The following is a 15478-nucleotide window of genomic DNA, read 5'->3' on the forward strand; positions in this document are numbered from 1 at the left end:
AGCCAGACCTTCTACCTTCTGCAACCCACAATGACCCTGGGTCCATGCTCCCAGAGGGATGGAGAATGGGAAAGCTATCAGGGGAGGGGGTGGGATATGGAGATTAGGTGGTGGGAATTGTGTGGAGTTATACCCCTCCTACCCTATGGTTTTGTTAATTAATCCTTTCTTAAATAAAAAATTTTTAAAAATTATTTATTTATTTATTTATTTATTTTACTTATTTAAAAAGGAGGCATTAACAAAACCATAGGATAAGAGGGGTACAACTCCACACAATTCCCATCCCCTCCCCTGATAGCTTTCCTATTCTTTAACCCTCTGGGAGTATGAACCCAAGGTCATTGTGGGATGCAGAAGGTGGAAGGTCTGGCTTCTGTAATTGTTTCCCCGCTGAACATGAGCGTTGATTGGTCAATCCATACTCCCAGCTTGCCTCTCTCTTTTCTTAGTAGGTAGGGCTGTGGGGAAGCGGAACTCCAGGACACATTGGTGGGGTCTTCAGTCCAGGGAAGCCTGGCCAGCATCCTGATGGCATCTGGAACCTGGTGGCTGAAAAGAGAGTTAACATATAAAGCCAAACAAGTTGTTGACTAATCATGAGCCTAAAGGCTGGAATAGTGCAGATGAAGTGTTGGGAGGGTCCTCCATTTTGTAGATAGCTAGTAGGCATATTTTAGTTATATTTCAAAGGGCCTGTAGCTATACTAGTTTTTTTTGTTTGTTTGTTTTTTTCCCTCTCAGCCTGAAATCCGATATGCAGGTGGATCCAAGTTATTGTCTGGGGAGATGATGTCATGACTGGAAAAGGGACAGAAAGCTGGATCAGGGAAGAGAGTAGCTCCCAAATATGGGGAAGGGGCATACATATTGTTGACTGTAAACACCATCAATTTGATTTGGTCTGGGGCCCTTATTCAGCTTAGAAGCCTATGTAACCTATACATCCCTGTAGATCTGAGCTCACATTCTGTAGTCATGAGTAGGAACATTCCAAGCTGCCCCAATATTGACCCATCTTCCTCAGGTGTAGCATACAGTATGTTGTCTATCCTCCCTTCAGAGGATAAAACATTCTTTACTGTTGTTGATGAGGGCAAGGTCCTATGGGGGCTTACAAAGGGGTCTTTCTTGTTGTTCCCGGTAGAGATGACTGGTAACAATGGAGAGAGGGATTTATTTGAGGTCTAGGCTCATCATCATGTCTGTTTGGGACTCTTATGATTCTCCGAATAGGGCCCCAGATGATGGAGTGCTTACTTATTTACTAATGACAAAGATAGGAGAGAGAAAGAACCAGACATCACTCTGGCACATTTGCTTCTGGGGATTGAACTCAGGACATCCTGCTTAAGAGTCTAAAGCTTTATCACTGTGCCACCTCCTGGACTACGCTCCTCAACTGGTTCTTTATGATGCTACATTTAAAGGCTTTTTATAAGACAGATACTCTTCTTCAGTATGACGCTCTCCCAACTGAGCTATTTCGGCACACAGATACTCTTAGACTCAAAATCAGAGACAGAATAGCAAGTCTAAAGGAAATTAATCTATCAGCACTTAATAGCAACCTTCAATGAACCAGGCACAGTGTCAGATGTTTTTACGTATTATTAAACTTCATTTAATCTTGTCAAAAAGTCCATGGAGTTATGCCATTTTTACAGTTGTTAAAACTGAAACTCTGAGATTAATTAAAACTTGTCTTAGGGAGTTGGGCTGTAGCGCAGCGGGTTAAGCGCAGGTGGCGCAAAGCACAAGGACCGGCATAAGGATCCCGGTTCGAACCCCGGCTCCCCACCTGCAGGGGAGTCGCTTCACAGGCGGTGAAGCAGGTCTGCAGGTGTCTATCTTTCTATCCTCCTCTCTGTCTTCCCCTCCTCTCTCCATTTCTCTCTGTCCTATCCAACAACGACAACAACAACAATAACTACAACAATAAAACAACAAGGGCAACAAAAGGGAATAAATAAATAAAATAAATATATAAAAAAAACTTGTCTTAGATTATGCTTATAACTGAGTCAGTATTTGAACCCAGGTATGCTTGGAACTAGAACCCCCAAATTCTTGACCACAGCGTACTGACGATTTCCGCTGCTTCATCACTGAAATGATAAAACCTGGGACAGAAATTAGGTAAGATTAGCAGCATCTGCCTTTTCACATAACCAGTAAGAAAAGGAGTGATTCTTTTTTTCAGGATTGGAGGTGATGGATACAGCATTACTCTCTGAAGTCATTTTAGCTATGACTACTTCAACGACTTTTTTTTTCTCTCCCTTTGGCCTATCCAATTTCTCTGCTTTTGTGAATAATATTGTTATCTCAACCAAATCAATTATGTTTGCTTATTATGCAGGGCTATTTTGATGTTTTTTTAAGTAAAAAAATTCTTCAGAAACAACCCTGGCCACTAATCATGAATCCCTCTCATTAGTAATGTCATTATATGCCAAGTTCTCTAAGAAATTAGATCACTTTCAAAGGGATTGTTAATAAAAATGAAAGCTATAGCCAGCAGTGCTGATGTCTTTGGCTTCTGACCAACAAATTAACCATCTGTGTGAAGGAAAACAGACTAACAATTTTGGACTCTGGTCTCAGTGGCTACAATGAGCAGTGACCTCACTGGTATTACCATAATTAATTGCCATTTAGGTTGTGTTCTCAAGTCACACACACATCCTATTTTCCCCAGTTCAAACCATGTGGGCTAAATGAGAAAAGGAGCAAAAGTTGTGCTCTGTGCCCAACATGTCCTTCCGTTGGGTGCTCTCAGGCAGCCCTTGTAGAGCAGTTTGAGAAAGGTTGGTCATCATCGCATACCATGCATAGGTGGAGGACTTGTTATTCTGTTTCCCGCCTGTGAGAGGATACCCCTATTGTTTCTGAAAATGCTGACCAGAGCCCACACTTCCAACAAAAATTCCTTTACTCCTACAACAGCAGCAAAAGCAGAGTAGAAGCAGCAGCAATAGATAAGTGTTTTTGATGAATTGCAAGATGGATAGGGCTTGCAGTGGCCCCCAGTCCTGCTGATACCAAGTGCCTTTAAGATACAGCCTTTCCCATCCTAATCTACAAAGGAAACAGGAAAAAGGAACTTAAAACTCCCTGTGCTCAGAGAGAAATGAGACTGTTACAGCCTGCTTCTGTGCTGTTGCTTCTTGCCTCTGACTTGTAAACAAGACCTAGGAGAACATGCAAGTGGAAAGTCACAAACCACTGGGTGTTTGAAAGGATCCTTGGACCTCATGCACCTCTGCGGAAACTGGATGGAGAGATTTGGGGAAGCATGGACTCTTTAGCTGGTTTAGTTCTCTGTGGAATCAGCTTACTCCTTTCTGGTAAGATTTGACTTAACTTTTTTTTTTTCAATTTTAGTATTTTTTTTTTTTAAGACAGTTAATGACTCTGATCTCTCTCATCAACTCTTGGTACTAGTTAACAAGGGGCAAGTTCTGGCATAGGCACTGTTCCTATATGACCTGCATCTAATATGTGTATGAGTTGAAACGCAAAGTCTTTGTGTCATGAATTGACTTTTTTTCTAGAGTTTTTCTTCTAGGTAATTGCTCTACTGTGTTGTGACAGTGAGGACTGATTAGGTCAATTTTATTTAAAAAGAAATTTGCTTATGGTGTAGTATTTTACTGCTACTTATTCATGATTATTTAAAAAAATGGTTTAAGCTGTTTCAAACAAATTAAATAGTGAAACTCTTGCTGAGAATTATAGGGATCCACTTAAAACAAATGTACAGTTTGTCATTTTAAAGTGAGACTAAATCTACATTCTATAAAGCTTTTTCTTTCTGCATGCTATTTTAATTAATGCAATTATATGTTAGCCTCCCCCCCCACTTGTAGTTGAAGTATGGAAGATTAAGACTAACATAATTCTTATTTTATTTAAAGATACTTGCTACATATAGTAGTTACTATGGTTTTTATTAGTCCGATGAAATAAAAGTTTAGGTACTTACCAAGACCATTGAGCAGTATGGAGTGTATTCAAACTTACTGAGGAATTAAGAATGTTTGGCTTGAAATGGTTTTCAGATTCACTGTGTTTATTGGTGAGGTCTTCTTAGATAGTGTCATGCCTCTAGTTCACTTATGACAGTAATTGAAAGGGGGTGGTATCAAAATCTGAAATGCAAATCACAGCTACCTTATACTTGTATTAATCTCTTCTCTAGGTTGAAAACATTCTAATTATTGTAATGAAAATAGAAACAATATTGGAAGTAAATTTTGGAAAACTACTAAACTTAATGGTGCAGGTTATAATATAGCAATAGAACTTGATTCTAACATAAATATTTGCTATATTATTTCATTTTTCCTATATTAAAATATAATATTATAAAAATTAATTCAATGAGGTAACATAATTGCATGTAAAATAATAAAATTGCTTTTAGCTATTCATTTTGTTGAGGATTTAGCGTTTTTAAGGACTAAGATTGTGTTATACACTTACTAGAAGTGTAAATTGCTTATATTACTATAGAAATAGAAATAATGCTCCTACCCTATGGTTTTGTTAATTTATCCTTTCTTAAATAAAAAACAAATTAAAAAAATAAATAATGCAGATTTTAAAGGTGCTCCTTTAAGCTAAGTTATTATCGTGATTTCACTTTTGTCAGTAACATAAAATCTGGAACTGATTTTTTTTTTTTTTTACCAGAGCACTGCTCAGCTCTGACTTAGGGTGGGTGCAGGGGATTGAACTTGGGACTTTCAAGCCTCAGGCAGTAGACTCTTTGTATAACCTCTATACTATCGACCCCTACCTTGGAACTGATTCTACACCAAGGATTCTCCTTTTTAAAATCACTGTATTGAGGGATATAATAATTTACAAAATAGTTGTTGTCACCTGTATACAATTTTGCATTTTTTAATGCTAGGATCTTTATAATACAATGCCCAGGAGTCTACACATGTTCTCAGGTACTTATTAGGTGAAATATACACGTTTTCTCTTTCTCTCTTCCCACTTTTTCCCCTCAAGTGACTATGTTATGACACTTTACAATATTCACTTAGAAGAACTGTGACAAAATAAAACTTAAAAAGTTATTTGGTTAAAATAGTTGTACCCTGCCTACTTCCGTGAAAACACACCCCTGACATCAGCAAGGAGAGGCCCAAGGAGAGGGGGGTGAGAGTTTTGTTGGAGAGGAAGGCAGACACTAGGAAGACATGTTTCTGAGGTAGGTCTGTTGTTTTGAATCCTAACTTTCATTCTCAGTCTAAGTACCCATTAACATAAATATGAACAGTTTGGTAATTGACAAAAGAACTCAGCATGAGCATGTCTGTAGCCACAGAAGTCCATTTAACAAGACAGACTCTATTGGTAGACTATAGTGATAGAGCAAAGGTCTTAGGATTCTAGAACTATTGAACTGGCTTTCTGATCTATGCAATTGTTCCTCTCCTCTCCTCCCCTCCCCTTTCCTCACCCTCCCCTTTCCTCTCCTTTCCTCTCCCCTCCTCTTTTTCTCTCCTCTCCTCTCCTTTCCTCTCCTCTCCCCTGCCCTCTCCCCTCCCCCTCCCCTCCCCTCTCCCCTCCCCTCTCCCCTCCCCTTCCCCTTCCCTCCCCTCCCCCCTCCCTCCCCTCCCCCCTCCCCTCCCCCTCCCCTCCCCCTCCCCTCCCCCTCCCCTCTCCCCTGCCCTCTCCCCTCCCCTCTTCCCTCCCCTCCCTCCTCCCCTCTCCCCTGCCCTCTCCCCTCCCCTCTCCCCTCCCCTCCCTCCTCCCCTCTTCCCTCCCCTCCCTCCGCCCCTCTCCCCTCCCCTCCCCCTCCCCTTTTCTTTTCTTTTCTTTTCTTTTCTTTTCTTTTCTTTTCTTTTTCAGGGCACTACCTAGCTCTGGCTCATTGTGATGCTGGGGATTGAACCTGGGACATCAGAGCCTCAAGTATGAAAGTTTTTCCTCTCTCTCTCTCTTTCTTTTTGCCTAAACTACTATATTATCTCCCCAGCCTCACTCCATTTTTTCCCTGAACAATTAGAAAAAAAAAATTGCTGCACTTGGATCAGTGTAGGTGAATCTGGGTAGCAAATGCTAACTCATAAGGGGTGTGGAGGAAGAAGGAATACAGTTTTCAGAAAACTTTCTCCAAACTTCCCTAGATTCTGATATGCCCCCCCCACACCAATTGAGAATCATAGTGAATTTTAGCTTGCAAACAAATTTCTAGTAAATACTTTGTTTTCCCCATTTCCTCATCAAACCAGGTTTGTCACTCTGGTTGTATATAGAGAGAAACAAAGCAAACAATTTTTTGCTGTGCCATAGTATATACTATATGACCGATACTAATTCAATGGGAAGACTATAGTCTCATGCTTTGATACCTCTTGAATTCAAACTTGGATAACTTGGATTCAAAGAGTACAACCATGTTTTCTGAAGTGACAGAGGAAATTAAACAGGAGAACTGGGAATTGGACCCAGGTCGAACTTCATTAGTGTTGCTCTTGGATGGTTAGTACTAAGTCAGAGTAATCAAGGATGGTCACTAGAAGCTGAGATCAGAGAAACAAGTTCTCATTTCTTTACAGACGCTCCCTGTTAAGCATTGTCTGTTAGGAGGACACAGTGTTTCTCTTTCAGCCCTGCCCTGGCAGAATTATGCTAGAGCATAATTTCTCTGAGACATACCTCCAGTGTGTGAGGACAGACACCCCCCACCACACACACACACTCTCACTCTCCTTTTGAGTCCATCATAGAAGTCTGAATTATATACTCCAGGGACATTCAGATGAGTTGGCTCAAAATTTTTGTAATGTCAAGTTGTCTTCTGAGATTCTACTACTAAAAAGGAATGTGTGTGATTATGCTACCCATAGAATACTTACTGGTTAGAGCATAGAATCAGGATTCAGATTCCTCTAGGTTTGAAGGATGGCCCAAACTCAAAAGCTACCATTTCAAAGTAGATAAATGTCAAAAGGATGTCTTGGAGTCCAAAAATAATGTTGTTTCAGTGTGAGAAAGTCCTGACTTGTTGAAAGTTCTTATCAGTAGAATCCAAGATTTGATGATAGAAAAATTCACAAGAGCCAGAGAATGCTCTGCTTGCTAGATAGGTGATGTACTGGTAGAAATCTAACTTCCAGATTAGAAACAATACTCCATTCTACTGCTCAGAACATATCTACTGGGTATGAAGGCACTGCAATTTGATAGCAAACATGGTAGACAAGCAAGGAGGCAACTACTGTAGGTGCCTTGTCGTATGGGAATACTTAGCCAAGAAAAAAGAGATAAGGAGCAATATCTTTTAAAAAAAGCATCTCTTGTAGGCTAACCTTGTATTTTGCTATAAATAGTACTGAAGGAAAATATGAAGATAGCATATGGTTTGGCATTCCAGATGGAATCCTTCTAAACACTGATTGCCAGCCCTGTAGGGAATGAGCACCACACTAGAGAGTATTCAGACATAGGTTGAGTGAACATCTGCTAGGGATATGAAAAAGGGATTATGGTGATTATACTCCTTTAATATTCTGTTCATTTAATTATCAGTGACTCATTTTATATTAAAAATTATGATTATTATTATTTTTATATTATTTGTATATAGCTGTGTGACTAGTTGCTTCTGTTCTCCCTGGTCTAAGCTTTTAAGAGAGTCAGTATATCGGAGACTCAGCCTATGGTCTGTGCATTAAAAAGTTTGAAAACTTGATTGAATGTCTCAAACTTTAAAAAATTATTATCTTTATTTATTGGATAGAGACAGCCAGAAATAAAAAAAGTTAGGAGGTAAAGAGGGAGAAAGAGACACGCATAATACAGCTTCACCATTTACAAAGCTTTTCCCCTATAGGTGGGGACCAGGGGGTTGGACCTACCCAACTCCTTTGCAAATTATAACATGTGCACTCAACCAGGTGTACCACCACCTGGCCCTTATTAGTGACTCTTAACTGATTAGTTAGCATGAGAACAACTGTGTGGAAAAGATACTGAGATCTTAATACCCAGTGAAACCAAGTTGGGGATGTTTCTTGAGTGTGGACTCAGATGTGTTCATTTCATTTTTACCTGATCAACATGCCCTATGAGAAAAACAAATTCACATGTACTATCATGACTCTTTTTAAAAAGTTTTTGTCTGGGGAGATGATGTCATGGCTAGAAAAAGGACCAGAAAGCTGGATCAGGGAAGAAAGTGGCTCCCTAATATGGGAAAGGGGTATAAATATTGTTGACTGTAAACCCCATCGATTTGATCTGATCTGGGGCCCATATTCAGCTTAGGAGCCTATGTGACCTCTGCATCCCTGTAGATCTGAGTTCACATTCTGTAGTCATGAGTAGGAACATTCCAAGCTGCCCCAATATCAACCCATCTTCCTCAGGTGTAGCATAGAGTATGTTGTCCATCCTCACTTCAGAGGATGGAGCTTTCTCTACCATTGTTGATCCAAGTTGAGGGCAAGGTCCTATGGGGGCCCACAAAGGGGTCTATTGTGTTGTTCCTGATAGAAATGACCGGTAACAATGGAGTAAAAAGTTTTTAAAAGGTTTATCTATTGGATTGTTGGAAAAGTCATGATGTATTTTGCATAGAAAAAACCCCAAAAATATGTTGTGTCTTTTATGACAGCCTGATATTAAAGGAAGGGAGTGGTGAGAACTAGAACATCAGTGGCCTGGGAGGTGGCTAAATGGATGGAGCATTGGTCTCTTAAACATGAGGGCCTGAGTTTAATTCCTGGCAGCACATGTGCCAGAGTAATGTCTGTTTTTTTCATTCTTTCTCTCTCTCATCCTATCTTTCTCATTAAAAGAAAAGAAAAAGAACTAGAACATCACTCTGGCACATGCAGTGCAGGGAGTCAAATTCAGGACCTCATGCTAATGAATTCATTGCTTTAGCTATTATAGTTCCCCCAGGCTGTGATGCATCTCTTTTAAAGCCACTGCTTGGGAGCCTTATGGTTGTGCATTTGGTAAAGCACACATGTTGTCATGTACAAAGAGCTGGGTTCAAGCTCCTGGTCCCCACATACAGGGGGGAAGCTTCATGAGTGGCCAAGAGTACTACTAGTCTCTCTTTCTCTCTCTCTGAGCCCTCCCTCCCTCTTTATATCCCTCTCCTCTCTCAATTTCTCTTTTTAAAAATTTATTTTATTTTTAAAAAATGTTTTTTATTTTATTTATTGGATAGAGACAGTCAGAAGTCGAGAGGAAGGGGGAGACAGGGAAAGAGACAGAAAAATACCTGCAACCCGGCTTTACCTCTCACAAAGCTTTCCCCCTGCAGGTGGGGACCAGGGGCTTGAACCTGGGTCCTTGTGCACTGCAACATGTATGCTCAACCAGGTGCACCATCACCTGGCCCCCTCTCTCAATTTCTCTGTCTCTAGAAATAAGAAAATGGCCACCAGGAGTGGTAGACTCATCCTGCACCAAGCCCCAGTGATAAGTGTGGTGGAAATTAAAAAATGAAATAAAAATTAAAAAAAATAAAACAGTTGTTTGGGTTGGTGAAATAATTTGCCTAGGTAGTGTGCCTGCTTTGGTCTGCACACAACCCAGGTTCAATCCCAATTGCCACTGCAAGTAGAAGGTAATTCAGTTCTCCTGTGTGATTCCCTCTTTATGTCTGTCTCTCTCGCTCTCTATCTGAAAAAATCAGAGTGGCGCAGCTCTGGCAACAACAAAGAGAAAAAAAAGTCATTGCTTTATGAAACTGCGTTGGAGCTAAACAAGAATCCAGGAGGAGATAAAGGTAGAAATCATGCAGTCACAGATCTGGGGTTAATCTTAGATTTGATGATCATCAAAAAGTCATTTCTCTAAGCCTTGAATTGATATAAACATCAACTGTGATTAAACCATGTAAATTACTTAACTGGTAAGAAATCTTAATAAATGGAGCTAGTAGGGATCGGAGAGAAAGTTCACCAGGTAGAGTTCATGCCTTGTCATTGCCTATGGCCCAGGTTTGAGCCCTAGCACCACTGAAGAGTGACCTGGCACTGGGGAAAATGTTGATGCTGTGGTGTTCCTCTTCTATCTTTCTCTATGAATGAAAAAGAGGCTTGGAAACAGTAAAATTGCACTAGCATGAAGCTCCACATTTGCATTAAAAAATAAAGCTAGTTTAAACAAACAAGTGGTCTTATTGTGAGCACCACTACTGTGCTCAAGACTTTTTGATCTAAAGAAAGTAAAAGGGGTTCAGGTTAAGCACACATGGCACAAAGCGCAGGACAGGTATAAGGATCGTGACTATCTTTCTCTCCCTCTCTCTGTCTCCCCTCCTCTCTCAATTTCTCTCTGTCCTATCCAACAACAATAATAACAACAACAAAAATGGGGAAAATGGCCTCCAGGAGCAGTGGATTCGTAGTGCAGGCACTGAGCCCCAGCAATAAATCTGGAGCCAAAGAAAAGTAAAAAAAAAAAAAAAAAAAAAATCCTGTTCTTCTCTTAAATATGATATATAAAAGGTAACCCATGAAAGCAGCCATAACCAGGCATTCACTGGGAGGAGAGGGAGTGAAAAGGGAGTTTAGGGGCTCAGCACCCTACAGTGAATGGAGGTGACAGTTTGGTTATAGCTGAGGTTGCTGACACCTATCTTGGGGGAGATGTGACAAAAAAAAAACATTTTTTTAAGACAAAAAACAATTTCATGAAACTTCTCCTGAGGACCAGGCAGTGGTGTACTAGGTTAAGCACACACAGTAAGAAGCAAAAGGATCTGGGTTAGAGCCCCCGGCTCCCCACCTGCAGGAGGTTGATTAACAAGAAGTGAAGCAGGTCTGCAGGTGTCTTTCTCCTTCTCTATCTCCCCTCCCCTCTCAATTTCTCTCTGTCCTATCCAAAATAATAATAATAATAATATAAAACAGTTCCTCAATAAAAATAATGTAAAAAGCTAGGCCTTCAGTTAATGTTAAATAGTTTGAGATTGTTGAACATTACCCTGAAATCTGCAAGTTTTTTTTATTCATTATTTACTGAGTTATTACTTGCCTTTTATTCATTCATTCATTCATTCATTTACTCAACTATCATGTTAGTCAATGAAGACATACTGAATAATTATTTTGTGTTTAGTACTCTCCATCAGGAATATGGAGGTTGAATCATCTTTTCCCTCTTGCTAAACTAACATCTTAGTAGAAGAGAAGAATACAGGCAAATGGCAAAATAAAGGTAGTGTTGTAATAAATAATACAGTAGGGGCATATACAAAGTCTGAGTTTTTAGGAACTACAGAATTTGTATGATGCTAGTATAGTCAAAATGAAACTTCAGCAACCTAAATTAAGCATTCATATTTAAATGTCTAAAACATGTAATGCCAACTTCATTACTTGCTAGAATTTGTATAAATAAAATTCTGAAGTCTGAAAATAATTAGTAAATTTCTCTAAATTTTTCAAAAATTCCTACATAGTTGTGAATATTGTATTGACCCGGGAAGTGGTTCTATTGTAAAGCACCTGTCTTCCTTTTGTGAAGTGTTGGTCTCAATCCCTAGCACCATAAAAAGACAAACACCACAGCAAATTAGAACACTTTAAATTATGCTCTGTTCTTTATCACACACACATACCACAGACACACACACCACACACAAACACTGTATAAAAATAGTTATGGGTTACTCATAGCAAAATGATTTTAATTATGAGAGAGAGATGGAGAAAGAAAGGAGAGACACCAGAGCACTGTTCAGCTCTGTAAAAGATGTCAGAATTGAACCTCTTTTGGCTTCTGGTGCCTCAGACAGAAGTTCTGTATTATTAATAGGCTGAGCTACAAGGCCCCACTGAAAAGTAAGATAATGAAAAAGGAAATAAAGAACTTCTCATTGAAGGGAGCAGGTGGTATGAAATAACAAAGCAATTTGAGGAAGTTGAGTAAGGTGGACTATTGGAAGGAATTGAGAATTAAGGTTAACCTCAGACTGGGAAGGATTTTATAAGGGCATTTTATGCCATCTGCACCTCTGTAGAAATTTATCATGGTGCGTATTCTATCATATTTTATTTATGCCTTGGAAAATCACTCAGAATAGTATGAGAGATGAATTGACACGGCATTGATTGTATGGTCTGGGATCGATTTGACTTTGCAACAGTCAAGGTAGAGAGGTCTAAATATAGTGGGAGCCTGAGAATATTTAGGAAGGAAACTGTAGGAGCTGGTAGTTGGTTCCATGTTGGAGGCTGAGAGAAGTGAGGGGAGGGAAGGGAGACCAGACCCCACCTGCACTATACTTCCTTTTTGTCCGTTCAAGAATCTGATCCTCCTCTGGTGTTCTGATCAGAGTGACGGACAGTGTCATTCAGTGTATTAGTTAAAATGACAGAAGTGGTTGAAAGATGGCCTGAGATGAAGTAAATAAATATTTTGCATGTATTGATTTTATGTAAAGGGGATGATATTTAGCAAAATTTTTGGTTCTCTGGGTCTGAAGCTCTGAAGAAGGTGCTTGAGACATGAGGAGTCTTGGGCTTATACTAAGTGAAACCACTGGCATAGATGTATACCATGATTAAAGTAAAGAGAAGCAGGTGAGTTTTGTGAAGAAGCAACCAGGCAGTTGATAGTAGGAGCAGTTATTTTCCTGAGATGATGGAGAATGGGATGTTGTGGTAGCTAAAGAAAACATTTAAACCATTTGCATTTGTAATTAATAGTGGTTTATAAGATTATAGGCTATAGTTCCACTCCACACCTGGTACCAAAGTTCTTTGTACCCTCGTTCCCAATTATAACCAGCATAGTTCTGACAAAGCCCCAGAGAGGGTGCATTTTCTTGCTCTCTCTCTCTTTCTCTCTCTCTCTCAAGTTCATGTATTTCAATTCTCTGAATTCCTCAGGTGAGTGGAACCATCTGGTAGTTTTCTTTTACCTCTTATTTTGCAGGGTTATCACCTCTAGTTCCATCTATTTTGTCCCAAAGAACACATCATCATCTTTTTTATTATCTTTTTGATTGCAGGGTAGTATTCCATGGAGTATATATCCCATGGCTTCTTTTTTTCTCATTTTATTGCCCTTGTTGTTACTGTTATTGTTGGATAGGACAGAGAGAAATCAAGAGAGGAGGGGAAGACAGAGAGGGGGAGAGAAAGATAGACACCTGCAGACCTGCTTCACTGCTTGTGAAGCAACCCCCCCTACAGGTGCGGAGCTAGGGCTGGAACTGGGATTCTTATGCCGGTCTTTGCGCTTCACGCCACATGCGCTTTACCTTCTGTGAGACCACCCGGCCCCCTATCCCATGATTTCTTGATCCAGTCATTCATCGATGGGCATTTAGGCTCCTTCTACTCTTTGGGTATTGAGAATAATGCAGCTAAGACCATAGGGGTGCATATATCCAGAAGGAGATACTTTTTAAAAGGAGCCAATGAGATAGGGCATGGGGTGCATAGTGACAGTCTCTCTTCCTGGTGTTGGAAACACTAGCTTGCAGGTGTGCTGTTTCACGGAGAGTTGGCTGCACTAATAGCATTATAAACAGAGCTGGAAGGGATGGGAGAGGATCAGTTGGCATCACTCCCAGCCTTCAGGAAAGGGGATGTCTAAAGTTGCCTCCCTATTTCTGGAATTTAAAACCGATAACCCAATTCCCACCAGACTGGCCAGACTATTCCTGACATACATGTGCAAAATGTTTTTTAGATAGAGCTGCATTGCTTCCTTCTAGACCCCACCTGCACTATACTTCCTTTTTGTCCCTTCAAGAATCTGATCCTCCTCCTGGTGTTCCTTCCCAGAGGCTACAGGGGCAGGTATGGGGCAGCCAGATGGACAGTGTCCTGACCCTTCAGCACATCTGTTGATCAGAGAGTGGGCATTTCCACTGCCTGGAGGTTCCAAGTCTGACATGCTGTGGGTGTTACTAAAGTAGGAGGGAAAATATCAAGTTGAGCCAAAGGAGCCCGTTGGGTAGCCAGTTGCAGAGCATCATGGGTGGCTGCTATTTATGTTCTGCCTGTCACAGTCCCTTGTCCAGGACTTGACCAGGGAGGTGTGTGTGTGTGGGGGGGTCACACCCATCTCAGCAGATCTGTCAGCTTTCCCGCTTTTGTTAAAGGGTGATATCATGCTTCCTGGGGGGAGTGCTGGAAGACAATGCTGGGCCACTTTCCTCTAGATACAATAGGCGGAGTCAGGAAGGCAGTATTGACATTGCTGGGGTTGGAGAGGCACTCACTTCTCTGCAGCCGGCCTTCAGATAGTGAACCAGCTTAACCTTGGCACACAAGGGCTAAGTTGTGCAAGGCTCCAGGCTGCAGAGACAGAGGGGACTCCGCCCTGGGGACAGGAGTGCTTTAGACATCTGCAGATCTGGGATAGGCTTCAAATTCCTATCCCTGTGTCAAAAACAGGCACAAAACTAATACTATATTAGCAGCAATGAAAGCAGCAACTGTAGATTAAAGCCTCTGTGCCAAGAGCTTTAATGTAATCTTGGTATCTCACCTTGCATAACAGGTCTTATTTGTCATTTCCTCCTCTTCTTCCTCCTCCACTAAATGTGATAGATAGAGAAATTGAGACTCAAACATTTAACTCATATAAAGTCAAAATATTGTGTATAGCTATTCTTTTAGACTGCCTAACTTACTTATTCTAAAGATTTGAACATCCTCTCCCTTGTTTACTACTCATTGCTACTACTTTAGTATGTGGTTTCTGGTTATGGTCAGTAGCTTTTAAAATATGTGTGTGTGTGTGTGTGTGTGTGTGTGTGTGTGTGTTTATTTCTTTATTATTGGATAGACGGAAGAGAAGTTGAGAGGAGATGGGGAGGTAGAGGGAAAGAGACAGAGACAGACACCAACAGCCCTGCTGCACCACTTGTAAAGCTTTCCCCCTGCAGGTAGGGACCTAGGGCTTGAACTGGAATTCTTGCACACTGTAATGTGTGAGCTTAACTAGGTGTGCCACTGCCTGGTCTTGAGGTCAGCAGCTTTTCAGGAGTCAGTCCACCTGTCTCCAGACTCTTGTGATTTCTGGACTCTCTTGCTATGATGGTGATTCCAATTATTCAAGGCTTTTTTCTGAGTTCCAACACATGCTTTTCCTGCCTTTTGTATGCCATTGCCGTTGCTTAGAGTTCCCTCTTTTTACATACCCCTCTTCACCTGCTTGATTTATTCTTTTGAGGGTTATCTCAGGTGCTCAGGTGTTACTGCTTTCAAGGAAGTCTACCTTTACCTCCTTGCATTGATTAGGGTCCTGTTTTAGTTTAGACATCACTCTGGTACATGTGCTGCCGGGGATCTAACTCAGGACCTCATGGTTGAGAATCCGATGCTTTACCCACTGCTCCACCTCCCAGACCACGCTTTAGTCTGTATTACCAAAAAAAAAAAAAAGTAGCCTTGAGCAAAGCCTGTACAAATGTACACGTCTACTGGCCAGAGGAGGAATGAGCACATCAGTTTATACACTCAGCCAAGTT

At 40.8% G+C, this 15478-nt stretch overlaps 1 protein-coding gene across 2 annotated transcripts in view; it reads left to right on the forward strand.

Moving 5' to 3' along the window:
* Positions 1-2879: 2879 nt before the first annotated feature.
* Positions 2880-15478, forward strand: part of TEK (TEK receptor tyrosine kinase) — a 125196-nt gene continuing 112597 nt past the window's right edge. The window contains exon 1 of one of the 2 annotated variants that reach the window (XM_060199671.1): positions 2880-3350. In XM_060199671.1, the coding sequence (XP_060055654.1) occupies positions 3299-3350 (52 nt within the window). In that variant the 5' untranslated portion in view covers positions 2880-3298. The remainder of the gene's footprint in view (positions 3351-15478) is intronic. The other variant, XM_016193914.2, reaches the window with a different exon arrangement.

The sequence above is a fragment of the Erinaceus europaeus genome, chromosome 10, assembly GCF_950295315.1.
Source record: "Erinaceus europaeus chromosome 10, mEriEur2.1, whole genome shotgun sequence".
In the NCBI taxonomy this organism is placed as follows: domain Eukaryota; kingdom Metazoa; phylum Chordata; class Mammalia; order Eulipotyphla; family Erinaceidae; genus Erinaceus; species Erinaceus europaeus.